Consider the following 21,524-nt stretch of genomic DNA (forward strand, 5'->3'; position numbering starts at 1 on the left):
AAGAATACTTTTCCGCGGTCGCTGTAGGGCAGAGAGAAGACAAGAATGATTGGTAATCCAGTATAACACTGCCACGCAAATAACGCCATCAAGTCCAGAGTGAGACCTAGAGTGACCCTTCTCCCCATGCGTCATGTCGCTGTCGTAAATGCAGTAGATGTGAAGCAAAAGACAATACCACCACCACCATTATCGTACCCGTAACCCACGCGGCGGAGCTAGGTATCTATACAAGACGTCCTTCATGGACAAAATCAAGTTGCACATCGCTCAGTACGCTCGTTGAGTTTGTTCGCGGAACCGGCGCTCTTCTTCCGCTCGACGGGCCTTCTTTTCCCGCTCCAATCGGATCTTGTGTGCTTCGGTCCCGTCGTCCATGAGTGACTCCTTGAACCAAGGATGTTGTAATGCCTCCTTGGCTGTTATTCGCTTCTTGGGATCGTACACGAATATTCGCCGCAGTAGGTCAAGAAATTGACGGTTGAAATCGGTGTGTGCTGGTATTGTTTCCTGACAAAGTTAGACGGCAATCAAGCAACATGAAGTAATCAAACGTACAGGAAGCTTCTTCATCGCCTTGACATATTTCTTGGATGCCTTGTTGGTGTCCGCGTTGGGATAGTCTAGCTTGTAGTTCTTGAAGTATCTTGCAGCACTGAACCTGTTAGCGATGTTGTATACATGATTACGGGAGCACTTACGAGCTGGACGAGTTGCGTGATGAGCCGCGGTCTTGCTTGTAGACCGCTCGCACAATATCTCGATCAATCTTGCCACTGCAGACGGCCTCCATCATTGCGAGATGTTCGAGGTTGTCGTGAGTCTGGAACAAGGCGTCGCCAGTGAAGAACTCGACAAGAATGCATCCTATACTCCAAATATCGCAAGGGAAACTCCAACCAAGGTTCAGGATAATCTCTGGTGCTCGGTAGTGACGAGTCGATACTACCGAGGAGTGGTACTCGTCGTTGAATGTCGCTGATCCAAAGTCGATAAGGCGGATCTCGGGGTCAAGGAGAACCTTGCGATGCCGCGCTGTTCGGTTGACTGTTGTTGACGATGACGGTACAGTTCTATTGTATGTAAAAGTCTGGTAATTGTTGTTCACAAGCAAGATGTTTTCCGGCTTCAAATCGGTATGGATGAGATTGAGGTCGTGGAGGAAGGCAACACTCGTGAAGAGCTGCTTCGCAAATTTCTGGATGTGGGAGCTGGGGAACGGGACAAAGCCATTGGACTTGAGGAAATCAAAGACACTTTGTCCGTAGAGGTCAGTGACAATGCAAATGTGGTTCCGGAAGTCGAAGCAATCACGGAGATGGATACACCGGTTGATGTTGTGCTTGTCGTTGGATGCCAGGGTTGAGAGTACCCTCAGCTCAATGCGACTGGCATCTCGGTATTTGGGCACAGACCGGATGACCTTGATGGCACAGTTTGTTCCCTTCCGTCTGTCGTAGGCTTGAACGACTTTGCCAAAGGTGCCTTGGCCGAGCAGTTTTGTGATTTGGTCTGATGTCAGGTGTTAGCATGCTTCTTCAGTGTAGGTTGTGCTGGTCACGTACACCGCTCTGTGAGGTCAGCCTCTGGCACTACGATGTAGTGGCCGTCTTCATCGTCGACCTTTTGGTCCTTTGTGTAGGATTTCTGCGACACGTCAGTATGGAGCGGTTGAGGGCAAGTCAAATTTCTTACGTCTTGGACGACCTGGACATAGACATCCTTGGCCTTGATGACCGGGTTGGGGGGTGGCTGGTACAGGCTGAAGGGGTCGTCGTTGTCCAGCTCCCGTCTCTTGGCTTGTTTTGCTTCGTCCTGTACCACGGCACGCGTGCGCTTGCGCTTCTGGCCTGCTGCACTGTTTTCGAGAGGCGAGATGTGATGGCCATTGCTGACTTGTGAGCCCAGCGAGGTAGGCGCAGTGGTGTTGAGAGCGGAGGTGGTCCTGTCGGTGGACAGGGAATGGTTAGGCGAGTCGTAGTAGGGTGTCTGGGTGGTGGAGTAGGACGTGTGCTGGTTGTAGACGGGGTCGTATGCCGTAGACGCGGTCGTCTTGCGCTTCTTGTCGGTATGGCGCGCAGCTGGGTTCGTGGCAGTGCCCCGTGAGGAAGGCGGTTGCTGGCGCGGTGGAGGTAGCTGGGCGTCGTCATCGTCGTCGTCGTCAATGACAATGACCTCTTTGGGGATGCCGTTCCTGTAGAAGTCGGCCCAGTCGGGATTCCGCCGCCGCTGGGCCGAGCCCGGGTCGTTGGCGGCCATGTCGATGGGCGAGGCCTGTGTGATGGGCGGCAGCTGAGGCGGGTGTCTGGTGTGGGCAGTCGCGTTTCGGCGAAGGTCTGAACTCGAGGAAGCGCTAGCGTAGCCGTTGTAGAGCGAGTTGCCTATCCGCGCAGAGCCGTTGGCAATCTGGGCATTGGACATGCTGGGCTGGTATGTCTGGTGGTGAGAATAAAACTGGTGATGGGGCGGGAGTGTGGCCGTGGCGGTCGAGGGCGTCGACATGGCTGGCTTGTGTCTGGCGGTGCGAGAGCCGACGTGGTGACGCTACTTCTCTGCTGCGCAGACGAGCCGACCAGACACGCCGCTGGGGCGTGCAAACAGCGCGATGGGGCGCCTTCTTCTGGGGAGCGTCGTTGCTATCGACGCACCGTCGCTGCTTTGTGTGTGCTGGGACGAGGGCTGAGGGCTGGCTTGCGGTAGAGACGTTATCGCACGCCGTGGCCAGTCGACGATGGGGCTGCCCAAGGTGCTTGGTGCCGCGGCTGGATGCAGGGCCGGGGGGCGGGCTATAGCAGGCGTGAGGGCGATGAGGGTGCACGCTGGGAAGAATGGCGGGCGTCGAACATGCCAGAGACGTGTGAAAGCGTCGTGGTCGCCGGGTCGAGGCAGGCGAGTTGAGATCACACTTGTTGCGGAGTCTGTGGTGAGAAGCCGGGGCCTGTGCGGTCCACATGGAGCGTCATTCGTTCAATCTTCTCGCGGCACGCCAGTCGACCGTCTCTCTTTCGCGTCTCGCGCCCAACTTCAAACTCGACCTTACTAACTGGCCCTACTACACTCGACTACACCGTGCCAGCCTCCGTGCCCGGCTCTATTTCACGGCCATCGCCCTCACCTCCAACGCTGCAACAGGCCAAGCCATGTGTCTGCGCTGCGCCTTTGGCCGTAGCTGGTCGCTTGTGCAAAAACGCCCTGACCACCACTTTGTCGCAGACTGATGACAGTGAAACTGCTGCACGTGAAGACCGTCCATGAAAGAAACCACCTCTGTAACACAAATCTATACCATGTGCGCTTGTCCAAGCATCGGAGCCCTTTCCACCTCGGGGCCTTGGGTGACCGCTACAAAGTGAAGCAACGACTATGGTCACGAGAAGACAGTGATCTGCGTCTAGTGTCATCTGGTTACTGTGGTAGTCGAGCAACCACCATCCTCCGTGACGAGCGCTCCCTCAATTCACAATACCATGGCAACCTGTCCCTAGATACTTGACCACCAACGTCTACTCAACCCAGCCTTCACCCAAATTCAGCCGTCGCTGCATTCCGACCGCACCTTCGTGGTTCGCCAACCTTGGAAGCTGCGAGGCGCGGTCCCTTCCGCACGTGGAGCGACACAACGTTGCCGCTCATCACTTGCTGCTGCTTTTCCTGGCTATGACGCAACTATACATATTTCCAACCGTCTTATCCTTCAGGTACGCGCCACACACGCCCATGTGGAATCCTTCTGCTGTTGCTGCCATCCGTCTCGGTTTGCTGTTGTCCATCTCACCCAGCCTGGGCTGATGAAAGGTTTGCTGCACTCCGCCTCACTACTAACGTCATAGCCTCAGCATCTCCACATCTATACCACACTCGGTAGTCGGTAGCAATATATCATATAGGCAATTGACTGCAGACTACTCATTAAAGTCCTAGCTCCGCGCTCCTACGAGGACAGATTAGCCTTTGGTTAGCCGCCAAGGCTGAGTCGCTGCATGGTCTGTAGTCGTGCGCGGCACGGATCTATGTTAGCAGGCGCTTTCAGCTCGGTCTGGCCCATATGTGGGCAATGTGCCCAATGGCCACCTGCTAGTATTATGCTCGCTTGCACCCCACGCCGCTCTCTCTTGACTGCAAAGCAGATCGAATTTCTTCTGTGTATTGCACGATTGCAGTAGTGCCACAAACGGTACTTCCTGCACGACGCCGATGCCAGGTAATGAGAGCTAACAACCAAGTCAATGACACGACATTGGTACTGCACACTGCTCCATTATACAGAAGTGTTGAACTACCATTGCCCATCACATAGTTGGTGTTGAGCACCGTCCGTGGTGAACAACGTGGCATGATCCCATGTGAATGATTTCAAAGAGCCTCGAGTAAAGACATGTTTCATACAGCTTTTCTGATATAACCGACAGCTTCCGCCCATGCGGGTGTCGTCTTTCGTCCAAGGCCATGAATCCCTCCTCAGTGCGATAATATGTTCAAACAGCCGCTCCCATGCATTTTTCCTGATAATGGTGCTCGCCCTCTTTTCGCAATGGAACCTCCAAAAAATCCGGTCCCAGACAATCATCACAAAGCCACCGCGCGCATGCTCGTCACAAAAGCCGCCCAGACAGTAACAATAAAAAGAAGTCCGTGAATCATGATTATTCTTGTCAAGTGAGACATGTTCGTCTGTCCAATGTTCTCGTTCGGCATGGGCGGAGTTGCCAAGGCGTTGGTGGTTACAACTTCGGGGCGATGCTGAGTTCCTCGAAGAAGTCAAAGACTGTCTTACTGACACGGTCGACGATAAATTCGACGTCAGTGTCGGTGATGTTGTATGCAGGGGCGATGATGACGTGATCTCCACGATTGCCGTCAACTGTACCGGATCCTGGATACATATAGACGTTATATCCATCTTTCAGCCCTGATGTAGTAGTCAGTCGGTGAATTACTCGCAAAAGTAGAACGAACATACCTAGCTCATGGACCCGCCAGGCCACTGCCACTTCAGGGTCAAATGGTGCCTTGGTCTTCTTATCTTGCACAAACTCGATCTGTCCTGGTTAGAAGCTGCGACATGTGTCAAGGTTGCTTCTCAAACTTACCCCTAGAAACAGACCTTTACCTCGGATGTCAAATACATTGGGGTGATCACTCAGACGAGTCATCAATTTCTTCATCAGCTTGTCCCCTTTGTCTCTAACATTCTCTAGGAGGTTGTCATCTCGAACGATGTGTTGCACTGCAAGACCAGCAGCGCATGCTGCGGGAAAGTTCTGGAAGGTATGACCGTGGGCGAAGGCAGCTTCTCCAAGAGCATCCGTTATCACTGGTCCCACGAGCATCGCGGATATGGCTGCGTAACCGCCTGCAAGTCCCTTGCCTACCAATTGGATGTCTGGAACGACATCCTCATCTTGCCAGGCATGCATATAGCCGGTGCGGCCCATGCCACTCATGACCTCATCCAGAATGAAGAGTACCCCGTACTTTTTGCATACGCTCTTCATGGCCGAAAGATATCCGGGTAATGCAGGAACGCATCCAAGTGCCTGCGTCGACATGTCAGAAACTGGTCATTTGAAAACATGGCGTCATCACAATGGTGCTACTTACCGCGCCAACTACAGGCTCCATAACGAAGCCGGCTACTGTCTCAGGGCCAAGGTCAAGTATCTTGCGCTCCAACTCGTCTTGAAGCCGCTTAACATACTGAGCTGTCGTTTCTCCCTTAATCATATCGCGACAAGGATTACAAGGCGATATGAACTGAGTCTTCTCCGGTAGAATAGGCTTGTACATGTCCTTGCGGCCCTTGTGCCCACTGCCCTCAAGAGCACCGAGCGTCGCCCCGTGATAGGATCGATCGCGGGCAATAAACCAACGGCGCTGGGGTTGCGGGTTGTCCTTCAGTTTGGAGTGATATTGGTAAGCTAGCTTTTGAGCTGCCTCATTAGCCTCAGAACCTGATGATTGTGAGCTTCAATTCGGCCATAGAAGTGTAGGCTATATTACCAGATCCATAGAAAACCACCTCAGTCATCTTATCGTCCGTTGATTCAAGAAGGAAATCTGCAAAATCCTCTGCAACTTCAGTTTGGAAGCTCATCGATGCGGCGTACCCGACACCAGTTTCTTCTTGCTGTCTGATAGCATCATATACTCTTTGGTCCTTGTGACCAATATTCGATACAGCGGCACCCCCAGAAGCATCAAAAATCCTCCAGGCCTTCGTTTCGTCCGAGACTGACAGCCAATTTCCCTTGGCCTCTTCCAGTATTAGTGGAGGACCCCTCGCACTGCGTTTGAGTAAAGGACTGCGAAGACTGTTGCGGTTTCGACGGCTCCGGCGGTTTTGAGAAATGGTCAGTGCAGGGGCTTCATCCATGGCTGATGATGAGATGCTGCTCTCGGATGCTGGACTGGAAGTGCCGTTCTCATCAAATAGCAGCGCTGGTGCCATCGTTGCTATTCGTAGAATGAAGATAGGAGGTCAGAGGGAAAGGGAAGAAGAAATGCGTAGAGTAGGAGTTGAATAGTTGCACGCAAGTGTGAAAAGGGAAGTACGATGATAGAAGAAGAGGTCTCAACGGCTGAGGGGAAGAAAACCAGAAGAGCGAAACTGCAGGTGAATGACCGGTGCCTTTATAGTCGCTTGATAGTCGCGTAGGCTAACCACGAAGCGTATTGCGATCCGACCGGTGAGGCGTCTTCTTGGAACGGAACGTTTGCGGTGTAATCAGGCTCAGGGTCACTGAACCAGTCTTTAGACTCTCGGCAGGCCATCTTCAGCCCTAGATTTCGGGCCGGCCGGGGAGCCTAACTTTGAGACGACTAGAACATGAAAGCACTTGGGTCATACTTAGTTCTTAGGTTCACGAATCTGTACGCTGGATGCGGTGAGGAAATCTGAGCTTATTCATTCTTGTGGAGAGTTAACGGTCAATCGCTTACTCAATTAGCCAATCAGGACAAACCGTGGCTGTTTTACCGGATTTTGCTTGATATCGATGTGATAAAGGGACGGTAAGCCTGGTATGATAGGAAGATGCCATATGTAAGACCAGGGGCCGTGGCCGTCTTGATGTCAGGGCAAGAAACCACAAATGCCCCTACATAATCATCCTTGCGTATATTGCCCGTCATAGGAAAATCCAGGAGACAGGAACGGTGTTTGGCAGGGCCAACGCGGATCCTGCGTACATAATGCGTTCATGTCGTCAAATTACCAATCGAATCTCACTTCAGCAGGCTGCTGCACACGTGCATGTACCGACAAGGCCTTGCACTAGCGGCTCACGAACGGCTGCGACACCTGTATCATTGCCACATGGTGAGAGTGGAGATTCAAAGAGATGCCGGCGGTTTGTGGGATCGACAAGGTCCGCTACGGCCACATGCAACCCACTGCTAAGAAGATCGGATCGGGTTTTAACCGTAAATCTTGTGTAACCGAGCCTAGCGTGTGATATTCGAGTCTTGTCTAATATCCAGCGACGGCATTGAACACGAAGGAAGCCGCTTGTGTTCTACCGGAAGTTGAAAGACAGGGCACTGCGTGCTTGCCGTGGCGAGTCCCGGTGCATCCAAAGGGCCAAAGAGTCTGAAAGGGGAAGCTAGTGCTCCTTCCGATGCATGGCATTGATCTGACACGGTTTGCTATAATGCCTAGGCAGAGGTGAGTATGTAAATTAGAGTGGTTGTGAAGCGTGGCCGGACAAGGATATGCTCGGGGGAACGAGTCAATTTAGATAGCAGAGACTATCGTCACTGACAGTGGAGTAGCGACAGCTCAATGGACGGTTGAGGCGCCAGACACAGGCAGCGTAGTTACCACAAGCGATCAGCTGCAGATCGTGGCACTAGCGTGACAGCATGGGATGATGCAGCAGAAGGAAAGGAACAAAATGCGCGGACGCCAGGTCAGGTGTGGTGGTTGCGACTGGGTAAGACGCGCTTCCGGCAGAACGGGCTTGACGTGGTGGCGCGGCGTGATAACGGTCAGACCCCTGCGTGGAGCTGCACAAGCCGTTCGCTAGCCATGAGGACATCACCTGATGGTTCGGGGAGCGGCAATTTGCGGTGAAGCGGAAAAAGCGAGTTAGCCCAGCGTTGGGGAGGTGGTGCTAGACAGTCGTTGTGGTCAACTCGGGACGAGAGGCAGTCGGCCGGGCCGTAGTAGAGCACAGGCAAGGAAAGCGCCGAAGCGCCGAAGCGGGTCGGCAGCGCTTGCCCTTTGCACAGCCAAGCCCCGCGTTTAGCTCCCCCCACATGCCTCCAGGCGTGCAGGCGGCCTCGAAGATATCACGATAATTCAACCACACCGGGAAAGGCGAGGTGAGTGGCGGGCGGGCGGGGCCAGGTGCGATGCGACGGCGAGCTGACTCCCCTGGGCAGGACCAACGGGCAGTCACGATGAATCCCCGTGTCGAAGAAGTCAGCGATTCGGACAGCGATCCGTCAGAGATGGGCATTGACGACGTGCCCGCTCTGATCAATGCCACCAACGTACCCAGCACCGGCACCTCGTCCATGCCGCCGCAGTTGCAGTCGCAGATGCTACAGCCGCAGTCGCCCGCCATCAAGACGTCGACGGACCGAGAAAAGTCCAAGCACTACCAGTGTCTATACCCCATATATTTTGACAAGTCACGCACACGCGCAGAAGGCCGTCGCGTGGGCAAGGAGCTTGCCGTAGACAGCCCTCTAGCACGAGAGATGGCCGATGCCGCAGCCGACCTGGGGCTCCGGACCGTCTTCGAGCCCGACAAGACTCACCCGAAAGACTGGGCCAACCCGGGTAGGGTGCGTGTCCTGCTCAAACACGAAGGCAAGCTCGTCGACGACGACGTCAAGAACAAGCACCACCTCTACATCCTCATCGCCCAGCACCTCAAAGCCCACCCAACACAGAAGAACACGCCTTTCAGGTTACCCATTGCAGGCCTACCTATGCCAAAGGAGATGCCCGAGCCAGCAGTACCAAAGGGATGGAAGATGAGCAAGATCCTCCCCCTGCACTCGCCTGCCCTGACAGGTGGCGGAGTCAGCGAAAACTTCATGCAAGACATGATGGCGGAGATGATGGGCGGTGACGGAGGCAGCGGGGCAAACAGCGGGACAGAATCCAAGAAGAAAATCAAGGACAAGAAGAAGAAGTGATGCGACTCTATGCATCCGCGCTGTCTACCTGTCGGCGCTTCCGTCGACTATATCCCGGCGTCAGTGGCCTGGCAACCGTCACATCAATCCGCGCCGCAACTATGCACCATCAAGGCTGTCGTAACATACGACCTGTTGCTGCCGCACACGCGCTTAGATACCACTCACGATAGGAGCAATAAACGTCTCTTGTCGCGAGACCACCATATCAACAACATCCACAATCATGAAACGATGCTGCCTTCCCCAAAATTGAGTCACTCATGTACATCACTAATGCCTGCGTAGTATACGGCCTCTTCGCTTCACTTACATCTCCTATGTGGAAACTATCGTTTCTCTTTGAGGCTCTGTTGCAAACTCCAAACAACCGTCATCATGTTATCCGAGCTGATTGGACACGTTATCGAGCTTCACACCGCTGCTTCGAGTGCTGCGCACCTGCCGTAGATGGACATCTCCTTGCATCACACAGTACCACTAGTTGCCTGCATCTCTCCGGCATCGAATACTCCGACCTGCATGCACTCCCGCTTGCAACGCCGTTTGGACCGCAAGGTACTGCATGATACCCTGCGTCCAAGTGCTTTTTGTTACATGCCATCGCCACTTCACTGTAATACCCGAAGGCACAGATGAATGTCAACAATACTACGTGAGACTTGTGCGTCATGTATGCATGCATGCAGCTTACTTCACGTGAGTGCTCAGCGACTTAAGCTGACCCCCACCACCAACTCGTTATGCAGGTTTTCAGCCTCCGTAGCCCTTGATAGCTCCGCGGGTCCATCATCATGTGCCCTCGGCAGAATTGATCCTGATACCCACGCGGTGATTATGAGCGGCAACGCCTCCTATTTGCTTGCTACTCCCATGATGCTGCTCATTTTGCGTACCGCGCGTAAGATCTCAGACTTGGAAATGTTGGGTCAGGGGGGTTATGTTGGTCTCCATGGGGTGAATGGTCGTAATTACCAAGTCCCAGTCCCGGCGCCACTGAATTGGCCCGGAACTACTCACGCGAAGGTGACCCTCGAACCCGATTCGATGCTTCGCTATGTATCCAATGAAGCTCAGTGAACGAAGTCATAACTACTATCTACAGCCGTGTTGTTGTGATTCACTGTCGCGTGTTCTCGGCCAACAGTTTCACCTTTGCTGGAGCTGCTTGCGTATTCATCGACAGATATGTCAAAACGATTGAGAAACATGAGCCAAGACTAGTATCTGTAGGAAACTCTCAGTTCATATTGTAAAGCCAGGTTGGCGAGCATTTGCTAACCGTATCATTCACGCACCTAACTGCCCCTGTCCGGGTGACATTACACATATTTGGGCACCGAAAAGGCCTGACCACTATAGGGTAGGGTTAATTTTCGGAACGTTATATCATCCATCAGTGAAAGTCCCTCACATTAGCCCGCTTCGATGCGTGCGGCGCCACCGATCGCCTGACTGTTGGGAAAAGTGTGTCACCATCATTGTCGCTTCGTAACTCGAGAAAGTATTCCGGTCAGCGTGATACAACGTAAACAGTTTGCGAATAACCTTCAGCGAAACTAGTGTCGTGAATGGTGCGGGTAAAATAGCCGCAGCCACTACCCAAGACCGACCAGTCTGACATCTGTAAAAACGGGAGCTGTTTTTTTATCATTACTCGCCACGCATACTGCAGAGCCAATCAGAGTCGACAAGGCCCTGAACGGCTATTGACTGAGAGATATGCGCTTCCGTCGGCCCGTCAAGTGATGTTAGGAAGAAGAAGCCGCTTACTAAGGAGTTACCGGGCCAAGCGGATTATGGAACTGCCGTAGCTCATTCAAAAAGGTAGTAACTTCTCCATTAGTCTAAAAGCATTGTTACCGCTCTGGCTAGATGGCACATGACGTGATACGAGAGTTCAGGCGCCCCATTACACCTTACTACTTGAGACACGGCAGCTCCTCCGCTACCACCAATCCCAAGACTCCCCACACTCATGTTCGATCTTGAGGAGGCCTTCTCTGGTGTCCTGGTGGGGCATGTAAGAAGAAATTATCATAGAATCGCTCGGCGACGCCGATGTCGAATAATTCCATTTGTGAAGAAATCACCCAATGGAGTCACCTACACGTTGGGTTCCATACTTCATCTGTCTTCAACAAAACGCTCCACATTCCACGGGGTATTGACAAGCTCCCTACACTGGCCTTCGATACCTGCTGAATTCGGCGCGTTAGGTCTAACGAAGTTTTGTCCAGGTATGAGCACCCAAGATTGTACAACAAAAGGACTCCAAGACTAACTTTGATCTACAAGACCACTCATGAAGTCATACTTGTCAGGCCGATCATATTTGTCCTGAACTTCGCCAGGACTGATTGCCTAGCTATAGCTTGCATGATGGTATCATTTAATTTGTTTTCAGGTTACATATCCAAGTGGACCGCACTGAACTGTCAAGCCTCGAGCCAAGAAGTGTGGGAATGATCAGTCCAGCAACATAGTTTGTCACAAGAAAATCTTGAGCACCTCTATCCCACTTTGAGGCTCATAGGATCTCATGCTCGTCATTGAAACTTGTGTTCTAGTAGGCGAGACCCAGCTTCGCACATTGTCCACGTATTCCCGCACGCACTTGCCTCTCACTGCCTTCATTGATTCTGGATGCAGATATGCGCAAATCACAACTGTGTTTCCGATACAGGATATCATGCTAACATTGTTACTGTATCGTGCAAGACAACTTCGGAGACTCATGACAATTTGAGACTCGCTATGACACAAAGAATGTGAGGAACATATTCCGATCCACACTACTCTGTGCGGAGAGCCTGTTTTTATCTCACAATATGCCGAAAGCAGCCTCTTACCTCGCGACATTAATGTGGGTGGCGCATCATTCGTGTAAGATTCGGGAATGCAAGACTCCACAAAACTCACATCGGTTGGCTTACACTATACGCTCGGCTCTGACATATTCGGAGATTTTGTATTAGGCCCACAGTGTATAGTTCAATATAGCAGCGGTCAAAAGTAACAATACTCCTTCGGAGACAATTGATTTACGGATTGTGCACCAGACCTCCGTTTCCGTGATGCTGAGTCCAGCGTAGGGTTGACTGTCACATGTCACGGTGTATACGCTAGGAATCCATTTGTGAAGAAGTGAAGAAGCAATAATATTTACTTGCATAAAAAAGACTAGGCTAGCGGACTATGCAAATGCCTAGACAGTTTCGCCGCGTTTCCGGCACCGATTATGGTATACCCTAATCATATCTCACACTACTGCATCGCCCTAAGACTTGAACCTTGCCATCGACTCAGGCAGCTGTTTAGATGCCGGCCTGCTGAGCGAATCCGAGCCTTGGGCCATTGCTACCCATCTCGTGAACAATGTACTTGCTCTTGAGGAAGATATCACCGAAGATGCTGAAACCAATACCGTCATCGGTCTGGATACCGCCAAAGCAGGTACCGTCACCAATGGGTGCGTAGTTGACGTACTTGCCAGGGACAGTCTGCTTGACGCCACCAACAGTGATGGAGAAGTCGGGAAGAGAAGCAGTGCAAGGGAAGATGTAACCACCCTGAGTAGCGTCGTTCTTGGCGCCGCTGACCTTGGCGTAGTAGGCACGGACAATAGCAGTGTCGGTGTAGATGAGAGTGGTGCCGGTGTCGAGGATACCAGAAACAGTTGCCTGAGTGGTAGTGGTGCCGACGCTGTAAGCAGATGCGCTGAATCCCCAGAATCCTTGGCTGTCATCCGCGTTGATGTAGGTGATGGGACCAGTGTACTTGCTCTTGTCGATGTATCCGAAGTCGTATGTGCCGGCGGCATGGTATTTAAGAGTGACAGCGAACAGCGGCTGGGCGAGCTGCGACTTCACGGTATCGAAGAATGTCTTCTGTTGAACGGGCTTCACGGTGTTGATGGAGCTCATAGCAAGGCCGAGAAGGCCATCGGTATCGGTGTCTTGAGAGAAGGTTGCAGAGACGGAGGTAGCAGCCTCGACAGCTTGGGAGGTAGCTGTTACACCACCAACTGTGACCTTGTCGGCGTAGACCTTGCCAGAAGCACCAGAGCCATCTCCGTAGGAGATCTTCCAGGAGTAACCGCTCTTGACCTTAGAGGCATCGGCCTTGTAGTAGTCGTGACCACTAAGCTGAGAACTGGCCTGGAGGGATGAGAAAACCCAGCTGAGTTTTGGTTAGATGAGACTTCCGTAAAAGGCTTGACACCGCGAACAACGGGCGGGTCTCAGAGGTGGCTTACAGGTCAGAGCTTCCGGTGTCAAAGTCAAGATGGACAGTGGTGGTTCCAACGGTGACTGGGCTCAAGTATGCAGAGTCATACTCGTCATTCGGAGCAGCAGGAACTGATCCGCTGGCAGCAGCAGCGGCAACGACTGTGTTGCTCGCCCTGTTCTGGGCAGCCTCTACAAGGCTTTGAGGCACAGCCTTGCCGTGCTTGCGCAGAGCCTTGATCTTCTGCTCGGGTCCGTTTTTCAGGTATGTCGAGCGAGGAACCTGCTCGACCGAGAAGGAGGTACCCTTGTCTATGGAATTGTCAGTGATATATCCTGTGCTGAGGCATTGTCGTGTGATGGGACAACTTACTCAGTTGAACTGGGGTCGCAACGACTGTGCTAGCGAAGGCAAACGCCGCCGTGAGTTTGGCGAAAGAAGGCATGATAACGATGGCCTATTGGTTGTACTGAAGAAGAAGATACAAGCGAAGGGGAAGGTAAAGCCCGTTTGAGAGGCTTGAGATGATGAAGCCGGTACAGAAACACAAGGAGGATTTGCCTTGGCTTTATACCAAGCATTGCCACAAAGCGCGGCATAGTCTTGTGTCCATGACGATGATGTGCTCCTTACCCTGTCCATACGTCTACGCTGCGCTCCATTGGCATCGCTATGGTAGTGTAGGATTATAGTGGGGTAAGCGATCAACATTGAAATTAGATCCCGCGACCAGTCATGGTAACGAGTCCTATCTTGGCAGGTAGATCATGCTTGCGATTGAGTGGCGCCGCGTTTCATACATTTACCTGCTGCATTCAGACTTGGCGTCGGCCAGGAGGGTGTATGCGGAGCATGTACGTTGGCCGGTGGCACATGGAGAGCTTACAGTCCTTGTAGATCGGACATTGCGACAGAAGTGACCATCTTGTGCGACTTTAGGACCGAATACGTGGCGGGCCATCCGTAATAGTACATTGGTTTCAAGGCTGATTGCAGGCTGTGAGGGTCCGCTTCCATAGCATCGGGCTGGACCGAGGTATGTTCCGTTTCTTGCGGCAGGCAAATAGTACTGTACCAAACATTGATCGTCATTGGTGACATTCCAAGATGAAGGTTGCAATAGTAAAGCGTGCCTTGTTCGCTAAGAGCCAGGTAGCGCTCTTACAATGCTGGGTAGTGCAGGCGCCCGCCAGTCAAGCTTCGAGGCGCTACTAAGCCTAGGACTCTCACTCTTGGCACCTTGATGCTGCAGGGTGCGGGCCAGCCACAGCCGTTTGAAACACGGCCTGGAGATATGTTGGTCATGCAATTGCGGAAATTCGTGGGTTGCCATCATGCGTCATCCTCGTGGCCGCTGTCGTTCGCATCGTGGCACATGGTTTGGATGTCAATAGTTCGACGCCAGCACACCGTTGGACCATGGAAAGCGACAGGCAAGCGGCTCAACTGCCGGCCAACAGCGCAGCCACTTGTGCGTACGTGGAGGCGCGATCCAAAGCATGCAGAACTCGCCGACCCATCCACACAATCGGTAGATGTTGGAGCGTGATAGATTAATGTCGAAGCAAACGAAGCGATAAGGGCGGCAGCGACTGCATTAGGGAGGTGGCGATGTGAGGTCTGGTTGAATGAAAGGCGGCATATGGGAGGTCCAGTGCAGCAGCCCCGGGCCTAGTGGGCCTTCCCGTGGAGGCTAACCCTGACATGTCACATCAACAGGTTTCGCAGCCAATCATGGCCATGGACGACTTTTTGCTCAGGAAGTCGCGAATCTCGTCTTCGGCCAATTGCATGTCACATGCCCGCTTGCGCTTCCAACCTGCCCCTTCCGGATGTGATCCGCAACCTCCAGCGCACGACACCGCGGTGTGGGAGGGTACCAAGCATGATCACGCATGCCGAGGAGAATGCTTAGCACTGCACTCTGAGGTTGGCGCTGCCCCAGGCTGAACTACGGAAAGTTCTCACGTCCTATCAACGGTGAAGCTTCACTGTCTCCTTGCACGTTCACTGATACACCGATGCTCGGACGATTAAGCTTTCTTATCACCTTCCAAATGCGAAGAGAGCTCGTTGTCGTTGGCGCCGATCGTGAGGGACGGTATCAAGCAAAGCCAAGGCTATTGAGCAAGCTTGGTACATGCAGCATAGAAACGGTCCGCAACTACATGTGGGACATGGATTGGGTATCTTCGTAATAGTCAGGGCTGGCCATCTTCGGACTACTGTGCGGTCAACAGGTAACGGTTTCGCCGCAGATCTATTCAGCCTCAGCATTGCCTGCGACAGCGCTCTCCAGCTGCTTCAGCGCCGTGCGATACGCTTTCTTCCTTCCGTCCGCCGTCACAGTGCTCTCTTTCCACTCCATACGCTTGACCTTCTTACTGCCACGCTTTATGCTTTCGCCCTTGGCTACCTGCTTCAAAAACCATGCGGCCTCGTTCTTCGTGAACAGCGTCCATGCTTCTCCTGTCTTGCCCGCGCGAGCTGTCCGACCGACGCGGTGGACGTAGCTGGTGATACTTGTCGGAAGATCGTAGTTGATGACATGAGTAATATCAGGAATGTCCAGCCCACGGGATGCGGCGTCGGACGCAATTAGTATTTTGACCACTCCAGAGCTGAATGATTTGAGCAATCTTCGAGACGCATCCGCTGTCAACGCTCGGGTCATCGTCTTCATGTAATTCTTGAAACCTGGCATGAGCGCACCAAGCAGATGCGACAAGCGAGAGGCACTCTCTGTGCTTTTAGTAAAGATGAGAACGCGGCCACTCTGTTTAGATACAGATGCCCGTTCATCTTCGCCCGAGTCAGAGTCGGAGTCAGATGATGTACCAGAGGCGGAAGAAACCGACGAAGAGCCTGATGCTGCCTGGGCGCCTGGGAATACGTAGTTGACGAGCACATACAACAGGTGTAGGGGCTTGTTCGAACCATCGCCAACATGCACCGCAAACTCGTGTAGGGTCGACGGCAACTCAAAGACATTTTCTTCATTGTCCAACGTTTGAGATTCTGCAATCGCGTCTTGTACGACAATCAACTTCGGTCGCTTGAGTTTCAGTGTGCCGAGCTTCGTGAGGTCTTTCTCCATCGTTGCGGAAAGCACAATCTTTGTGAGCTGTCTACGAGCAGGCAATGCCATGGACCAGATAGAGTTGGCATCGCGCTCTCGCTTTCGTATCCGTTCTTGAGCGTTCATAAACTCAACTGGCGTCTCACCATGAAGGGCGTCCATCAGCACAGTCGCCCAACCCTGGAAGTTTTGACTCAGCAGCTGGTCAGCTTCATCGATAACGAGCCAGCGCACACTGTTGAGCAGAAAGCCGGTAGTGTGCTCGATGTGCTCAACTAATCGGCCCGGAGTACATATGAGAATGTCTACGCTCGAGTCGTATTGTGGGACGTGGTCTAAAGGCATGGCTCTCAGATCGTCGTATAGTCCTCCTTTCTCCATAAGCCCAGTCTGGTGTTGTCGTGAAGCCGTCTCCTGAAGTTCCTGTGCTCTCCTGGGGTCGTATTGCGGTCTCATCTTCACAAGCTGCTTCTGCTCCGCCGCAAAGGCGATGCTGCCCAAAGCCGTTCCTACTTTGATCTTTGTTCCAGCGCATAGCTCCTCGGCAACTTGTAGAGCCTGATTGACGAGTTGCCGGCTCGGTACTACCACAATGGCTGACAGTACGGGTACCGCGCGATCCTTGAGGGCTTCGATGATGGGTAGTAGGTAAGCCAGGGTTTTTCCAGAGCCTGTCTTGGCCGAGACGCATATGTCGCCCAAGTGCTGGTCAAAGCCAGGATGCAGCATGGGAAGCAATGCTGTTTGCACAGCCAGCGCGTCCTTGAATCCTTGTTTCTCTAATCTCTTTACATATGAAGGATCAACACCAAGTTCGGAAAACGGGGTCGTCGTCGATGCTTCCACGGTGGTAGGTTGAGCGAGCCACGTGGGCAGAGTGGAGAAGGTAGGTTCGTAAACTGGCTCGGGAATCGGTGCGGGTTGCGGCATGGGTTCGAGATCGTGGAGTTCTTCTGGTTCTTGAGCTTCATATGAAACTTCCTCTTCTCCCTTTTGCCCTACCACTTCAGCAAGCTTTGAGGCTTTCTCGAATTTCGAAAGGATGTTCTTATGCTTCTTGGAAACCTCATCATCTTGGGCTTCGGCAGCTTCAGCATTGCGCTTCCTCTTCTTGGGTTTCTTGATAGTCTTTGGGACTTCCAACACCACACTGTCCTGTACAGATGCGGGGTGTGAGTCGGCGACCACCTCGGTCGCAGCATAGGGAGGGCTGGAGGCTTTCGTGACCTGATCGCGCGCTGGAGCAGGTGAAGGCTGCTTGTTGGCGATGGGCGCAGGCGGCGCGAAACGTTTGAACAGAGGGGCCGGCATCGCGAGTTGAGCTCTGGCGACTTCCGGACAGCGATTGTTCAGAAAATAGCCGGGTGGGATTCGCGACGGATTGCGACTGCAGGATGGTGAAGTTGGCTACAAATTATTCTGGACCCTCGAAATTTGGTCGGAGTTTCCAACACGCTAAACGCCGACCAGTGACGCGCCATGCCTTGCACCCATTCGCGACAGCGCCATGTTTACAGCAACGCCTTCATGCAGCGTCACCATCGCATCTATGTCCTGAGCTGCCATGTGTCTTCTCTATGAGCAGATGCGAGGAGCCAGTCCTTACAATCCGCCAACATGCCCTACAACATTGCGTACGTTCTGGATCCAGACCCTGCATCATGGCAAGAGCTCACGCGCAACAGCATGGTTAGCGACAACTTCTACCCCCAACCCGGTACGGGCCATGTCATGCGATTTCGAACAGTATAGTACTCATATATTTCAGGAGGAGTAGAGAGTCATATGTACCAATTGTCAAGTGCAAGTCTGCTCAATATCCCCCACCTGTACATTCCTAACACAACCAGAAACTCATAGATCGTGGACACAAGGTCATCGTCATCACACATGCGTACAACGGTCGAAAAGGCGTCCGATATCTTACCAACGGTCTCAAGGTCTACTACGTCCCATTCTGGGTTATCTACCGCGAGACCACCTTCCCCACCGTCTTCTCCTTCTTTCCCATCTTCCGCAATATTGTTATTCGCGAGCGCATTGGAATCGTACATGGACACGCCAGCCTGAGTAGTCTGTGCCATGAGGCCATATTGCATGCACGGACTATGGGATTGAGAACTGTCTTCACAGACCATAGCCTGTTTGGTTTTGCGGATGCTGGGAGTATCCTTACCAACAAGCTCCTCAAATTCACATTGAGCGATGTCGACCATGTCATATGCGTCAGTCACACTTGGTGCGTGTCTCATTCGTATCGTCTGACATATGCTGATAGGCTGTAGCAAAGAAAACACCGTACTTCGAGCCTCACTGGACCCTCTCATGGTTTCCGTCATCCCGAACGCCGTCGTTGCAGAGAACTTCCGTCCTCTATCGCACGATGTGGTCGATGCTAGACACACGAAAGCACCGGGACCGCGACAGCCCATGGACCCGGATGAGACCATAACCGTCATTGTGATTCAGCGACTCTACTATAACAAAGGCACAGACCTCTTGGTTGCCGCTATACCCCACATTGTGGCCGCAAACCCGAACGTTCGCTTCATTATCGCTGGTAATGGACCCAAGGCCATCGATCTTGAACAAATGATCGAGCGCAATGTGTTACAAGACAAGGTTCTCATGATTGGCCCAGTCCGTCACGAGGAAGTCCGAGACGTTATGGTTCGTGGCCACATATATCTATGCCCTTCACTGACGGAGGCGTTTGGTACGGTCATCGTGGAGGCTGCTTCCTGCGGTCTGTATGTTGTGGCAACTCGAGTCGGTGGAATTCCCGAGGTGCTGCCTACACACATGGTAGAGTTTGCGGCGCCTGAAGAGGATGAGCTTGTTGAAGCTACTGGTCGTGCTATCGCCAAACTGAGAGCCGGCAAAGTCCGGACCGAACTGTTTCATAACCAAGTAAAGCAGATGTACTCCTGGACCGATATAGCTCAACGAACGGAGAGGGTGTATGATGGCATCAGTGGCGTCATCAGTCACAGTGATTTTTATCAGGGTGCAGGCGCAGCTGGCGCTTGGAGCGCCACCCGTGGTCGCGCGGGTGTGCAAAGTTTTGCCCTCATCGAGAGGTTGAAGAGATATTTCGGCTGCGGGATTTGGGCGGGCAAGCTCTTTTGTATTTGTGTCATCGTCGACTACTTGATCTACCTCCTCTTGGAAATGTTTGCACCCAGATCACGGATTGACATCTGTAAGGATTGGCCTAAGAAGATCTCCCAGGCAAAACAAGAGTCCGGGAAAAGGCTTATGGTTGACATGGACGCCGACAAAGGAACACTGCTCAGGAAGAGAAGTTCCAGGTATCGAAAATCGAAAAGAGAACAGCTCGAAGACAGTTGAAAGAAGACCTCAGTCGAGCATAATCAAGATAATGAGGAAAAATTTTTGCGATTGAATATTACGATTGCTGTCGCCATCTATAGGCTTGACAGACATCGTGAGAAAAGTAGTGCTATCTACCAAAGCCCGTAGGCTTGTATGCTTTACCAGAACGCTGAACCGGTACTCTGCGCCCTGAACGCCGATGAAAATGCTCTGTACAAGGGGAAGAAGAAGGACAATTGACAACCGCAGCTAAGCCATTATTGCTTATGCATAGAACCAGTACTGCGCGCTGTACTCAACGGTAAAGCTTCCCTCGATTCCACTGCAGTCCTTGGGTGCCATGCCTCCAGCGGTATGTATCCTGTAGACCTCGTTGTAAGCCCAGGGGTCAGTGCCTTCGCTAGTGACGGTGGCGTTCAGCTTCAGCCATGGGACGCTTCCAAGTCCGTTGGTACCCTTGGCTGCGGCCTGGGGTGCGGCGCTCTTGCTGTCGACCTTGCACTCGACGCGGCCGTAGTTAACTTTGTCGGTTTCCAGCATGAAGAGAGGGACACCAGCGGCAGTGAACTGGTGGTGGCCTGATATCCGCTGCTCTGCTTCGGCGGAGTTTGGAATGGCATAGTCAAGTGCGAGCGTGGTTACCTCGGCGAGTGTGTTGACGTTGAGACGGGCGGCATCGCAGGTTGCATTGAAGAGCGTGGCTACAGCGCCCACAGCTTTGGGCACATCGGAAGACGAAGATGAAGCACAAGTGTAGTTTTGGGTGCCGCGACCTATAGCGATGTGGCGGAGAGTGGTGCCTTGCGCTGGGGCAGCGAGAGGTGTGGGTGCTACTTGTTATTAGCATCTATGGGCCATGCGTTATTGGAAGGAACCAGATACATACCAGCAGGCAGTGCAACATTTGACAGATCACATAGTGAGTCTGTCTTCCTCAACTCGTCGTACAAAGCCGCTGGCAGCCCCGCCAGATGCTGTCTCGGGACGAGTGCTGCTATCGAGTCGACAGTCTGTGTTGGAGCAGCGAAGAGGGCAGTCGGGGCCAGAGCCAAGACAAGGCCGAGAGTGGTAGTGAAGATCATGTTCGATTATCGACTTGTGTTATCTTGGCGGTAATATGGATCGAGTGCTTGGTACTGGTTGCCGGGTGTTGGATGTTGTGTAATGTCGATCCAGTGGACGAGACGGCGATGATGTTATATCACGAATGTGAAGTGGATGTGAGCCTTGCCGGTGTTGCTAGGATGCGTGCAATCTTTTCTTGGAATAGAATATCGGTCAGGGTGCTGATCTATTACAAGACCTTGTCGGAAGCAACGAGATCCGTAATGTAAGAAAGGAACACGTCGAAGCGAGATGAAAACGTGGTAAGACGGAACGTAAACAGCGAAAACCTATTCAAGGAAAGAGCCCCAAGGTCAAGGAAAGCACGAAAGTGGAACAGTTGTTTTGGTGAGGGGCGAGCGTAGGAGAGCGCGTTGATGGGTGAGTAAACCGTGAACAAGGCCGTCTATGCCATGTTCCTATATAGAAACTGCAGCCACACGTCGCAAGCACACGACAGCCATCTTTTCTTTCCCCAGCGCCTAGTTCGCTCCACACAGATCCTACATGTCCATGTACACGAAGCCGATCAACCGTTACCGCCAGTTCCACTTGCCCAACCAGACCGTGTCGCTCGCTAAAGTAGAAAAAGACCCCAAATATAGCCAGACAGGGTACGATTGGCTGA

At 52.7% G+C, this 21,524-nt stretch overlaps 8 protein-coding genes across 8 annotated transcripts; 3 read left to right on the forward strand and 5 right to left on the reverse strand.

The window, feature by feature from the left end:
* Positions 1–36: 36 nt before the first annotated feature.
* CC77DRAFT_660299 (kinase-like protein) lies at positions 37–2,616 on the reverse strand. The gene is made up of 5 exons (XM_018532635.1): positions 1,696–2,616; positions 1,566–1,647; positions 702–1,512; positions 559–646; positions 37–510 (listed from the first exon to the last, which is right to left on the reverse strand). Exons 1-5 carry the CDS (start codon positions 2,500–2,502, stop codon positions 271–273), a joined length of 2,028 nt encoding a protein of 675 aa, XP_018389581.1. The 5' UTR covers positions 2,503–2,616; the 3' UTR covers positions 37–270.
* A 1-nt stretch (position 2,617) lies between these two features.
* Positions 2,618–3,130, forward strand: CC77DRAFT_660254 (hypothetical protein). Its single transcript, XM_018532634.1, has one exon. The coding sequence runs from the start codon at positions 2,732–2,734 to the stop codon at positions 3,041–3,043; it is 312 nt and encodes a 103-aa protein (XP_018389582.1). The 5' UTR covers positions 2,618–2,731; the 3' UTR covers positions 3,044–3,130.
* Positions 3,131–4,528: 1,398 nt separating this feature from the next.
* Positions 4,529–6,765, reverse strand: CC77DRAFT_660323 (PLP-dependent transferase). Its single transcript, XM_018532636.1, has 4 exons — positions 6,001–6,765; positions 5,602–5,951; positions 5,091–5,537; positions 4,529–5,039 (listed from the first exon to the last, which is right to left on the reverse strand). The coding sequence occupies exons 1-4, from the start codon at positions 6,446–6,448 to the stop codon at positions 4,722–4,724; spliced, it is 1,563 nt and encodes a 520-aa protein (XP_018389583.1). The 5' UTR covers positions 6,449–6,765; the 3' UTR covers positions 4,529–4,721.
* Positions 6,766–8,206: 1,441 nt separating this feature from the next.
* Positions 8,207–9,430, forward strand: CC77DRAFT_660399 (signal recognition particle sec65 subunit). Its single transcript, XM_018532637.1, has 2 exons — positions 8,207–8,322; positions 8,383–9,430. Exon 2 carries the CDS (start codon positions 8,401–8,403, stop codon positions 9,145–9,147), a length of 747 nt encoding a protein of 248 aa, XP_018389584.1. The 5' UTR covers positions 8,207–8,322; positions 8,383–8,400; the 3' UTR covers positions 9,148–9,430.
* A 3,034-nt stretch (positions 9,431–12,464) lies between these two features.
* CC77DRAFT_1006345 (acid protease) lies at positions 12,465–13,822 on the reverse strand (the record flags this gene model as incomplete). Its single annotated transcript, XM_018523409.1, has 3 exons — positions 12,465–13,329; positions 13,406–13,688; positions 13,750–13,822. 3 exons carry the CDS (start codon positions 13,820–13,822, stop codon positions 12,465–12,467), a joined length of 1,221 nt encoding a protein of 406 aa, XP_018389585.1.
* Positions 13,823–15,606: 1,784 nt separating this feature from the next.
* Positions 15,607–17,844, reverse strand: CC77DRAFT_660413 (P-loop containing nucleoside triphosphate hydrolase protein). The gene has a single exon (XM_018532638.1). The coding sequence runs from the start codon at positions 17,765–17,767 to the stop codon at positions 15,638–15,640; it is 2,130 nt and encodes a 709-aa protein (XP_018389586.1). The 5' UTR covers positions 17,768–17,844; the 3' UTR covers positions 15,607–15,637.
* A 104-nt stretch (positions 17,845–17,948) lies between these two features.
* CC77DRAFT_660478 (UDP-Glycosyltransferase/glycogen phosphorylase) lies at positions 17,949–19,977 on the forward strand. Its single transcript, XM_018532639.1, has 5 exons — positions 17,949–18,090; positions 18,142–18,173; positions 18,225–18,259; positions 18,307–18,695; positions 18,742–19,977. The coding sequence occupies exons 1-5, from the start codon at positions 18,074–18,076 to the stop codon at positions 19,805–19,807; spliced, it is 1,539 nt and encodes a 512-aa protein (XP_018389587.1). The 5' UTR covers positions 17,949–18,073; the 3' UTR covers positions 19,808–19,977.
* On the reverse strand, positions 19,799–21,138 carry CC77DRAFT_660571 (hypothetical protein). The gene is made up of 2 exons (XM_018532640.1): positions 20,679–21,138; positions 19,799–20,622 (listed from the first exon to the last, which is right to left on the reverse strand). Exons 1-2 carry the CDS (start codon positions 20,872–20,874, stop codon positions 20,057–20,059), a joined length of 762 nt encoding a protein of 253 aa, XP_018389588.1. The 5' UTR covers positions 20,875–21,138; the 3' UTR covers positions 19,799–20,056.
* Between the last annotated feature and the right edge of the window lie 386 nt (positions 21,139–21,524).

This window comes from Alternaria alternata, assembly GCF_001642055.1.
Source record: "Alternaria alternata strain SRC1lrK2f unplaced genomic scaffold CC77scaffold_4, whole genome shotgun sequence".
Classification (NCBI taxonomy): domain Eukaryota; kingdom Fungi; phylum Ascomycota; class Dothideomycetes; order Pleosporales; family Pleosporaceae; genus Alternaria; species Alternaria alternata.

What these genes read in the sequence shown, in the direction of transcription:
- CC77DRAFT_660399 (XM_018532637.1), top strand. Translation starts at nt 8,401, where the DNA reads ATGAATCCCCGTGTCGAAGAAGTCAGCGATTCGGACAGCGATCCGTCA.
- CC77DRAFT_660323 (XM_018532636.1), bottom strand. Translation starts at nt 6,448, where the DNA reads ATGGCACCAGCGCTGCTATTTGATGAGAACGGCACTTCCAGTCCAGCA. An exon ending in TGGAGCCTGTAGTTGGCGCG is followed by an intron (nt 5,538 to 5,601) that starts GTAAGTAGCACC and finishes ATGTCGACGCAG; the next exon opens with GCACTTGGATGCGTTCCTGC. An exon ending in GTAAAGGTCTGTTTCTAGGG is followed by an intron (nt 5,040 to 5,090) that starts GTAAGTTTGAGA and finishes TAACCAGGACAG; the next exon opens with ATCGAGTTTGTGCAAGATAA.
- CC77DRAFT_660571 (XM_018532640.1), bottom strand. Translation starts at nt 20,874, where the DNA reads ATGATCTTCACTACCACTCTCGGCCTTGTCTTGGCTCTGGCCCCGACT. An exon ending in AAATGTTGCACTGCCTGCTG is followed by an intron (nt 20,623 to 20,678) that starts GTATGTATCTGG and finishes AATAACAAGTAG; the next exon opens with CACCCACACCTCTCGCTGCC.
- CC77DRAFT_660299 (XM_018532635.1), bottom strand. Translation starts at nt 2,502, where the DNA reads ATGTCGACGCCCTCGACCGCCACGGCCACACTCCCGCCCCATCACCAG. An exon ending in ATGTCCAGGTCGTCCAAGAC is followed by an intron (nt 1,648 to 1,695) that starts GTAAGAAATTTG and finishes GACGTGTCGCAG; the next exon opens with AAATCCTACACAAAGGACCA. An exon ending in TCACGCAACTCGTCCAGCTC is followed by an intron (nt 647 to 701) that starts GTAAGTGCTCCC and finishes CAGTGCTGCAAG; the next exon opens with ATACTTCAAGAACTACAAGC.
- CC77DRAFT_660478 (XM_018532639.1), top strand. An exon ending in CAACTTCTACCCCCAACCCG is followed by an intron (nt 18,174 to 18,224) that starts GTACGGGCCATG and finishes CATATATTTCAG; the next exon opens with GAGGAGTAGAGAGTCATATG. An exon ending in ATATGTACCAATTGTCAAGT is followed by an intron (nt 18,260 to 18,306) that starts GCAAGTCTGCTC and finishes TAACACAACCAG; the next exon opens with AAACTCATAGATCGTGGACA.
- CC77DRAFT_660254 (XM_018532634.1), top strand. Translation starts at nt 2,732, where the DNA reads ATGGGGCTGCCCAAGGTGCTTGGTGCCGCGGCTGGATGCAGGGCCGGG.
- CC77DRAFT_660413 (XM_018532638.1), bottom strand. Translation starts at nt 17,767, where the DNA reads ATGCCGGCCCCTCTGTTCAAACGTTTCGCGCCGCCTGCGCCCATCGCC.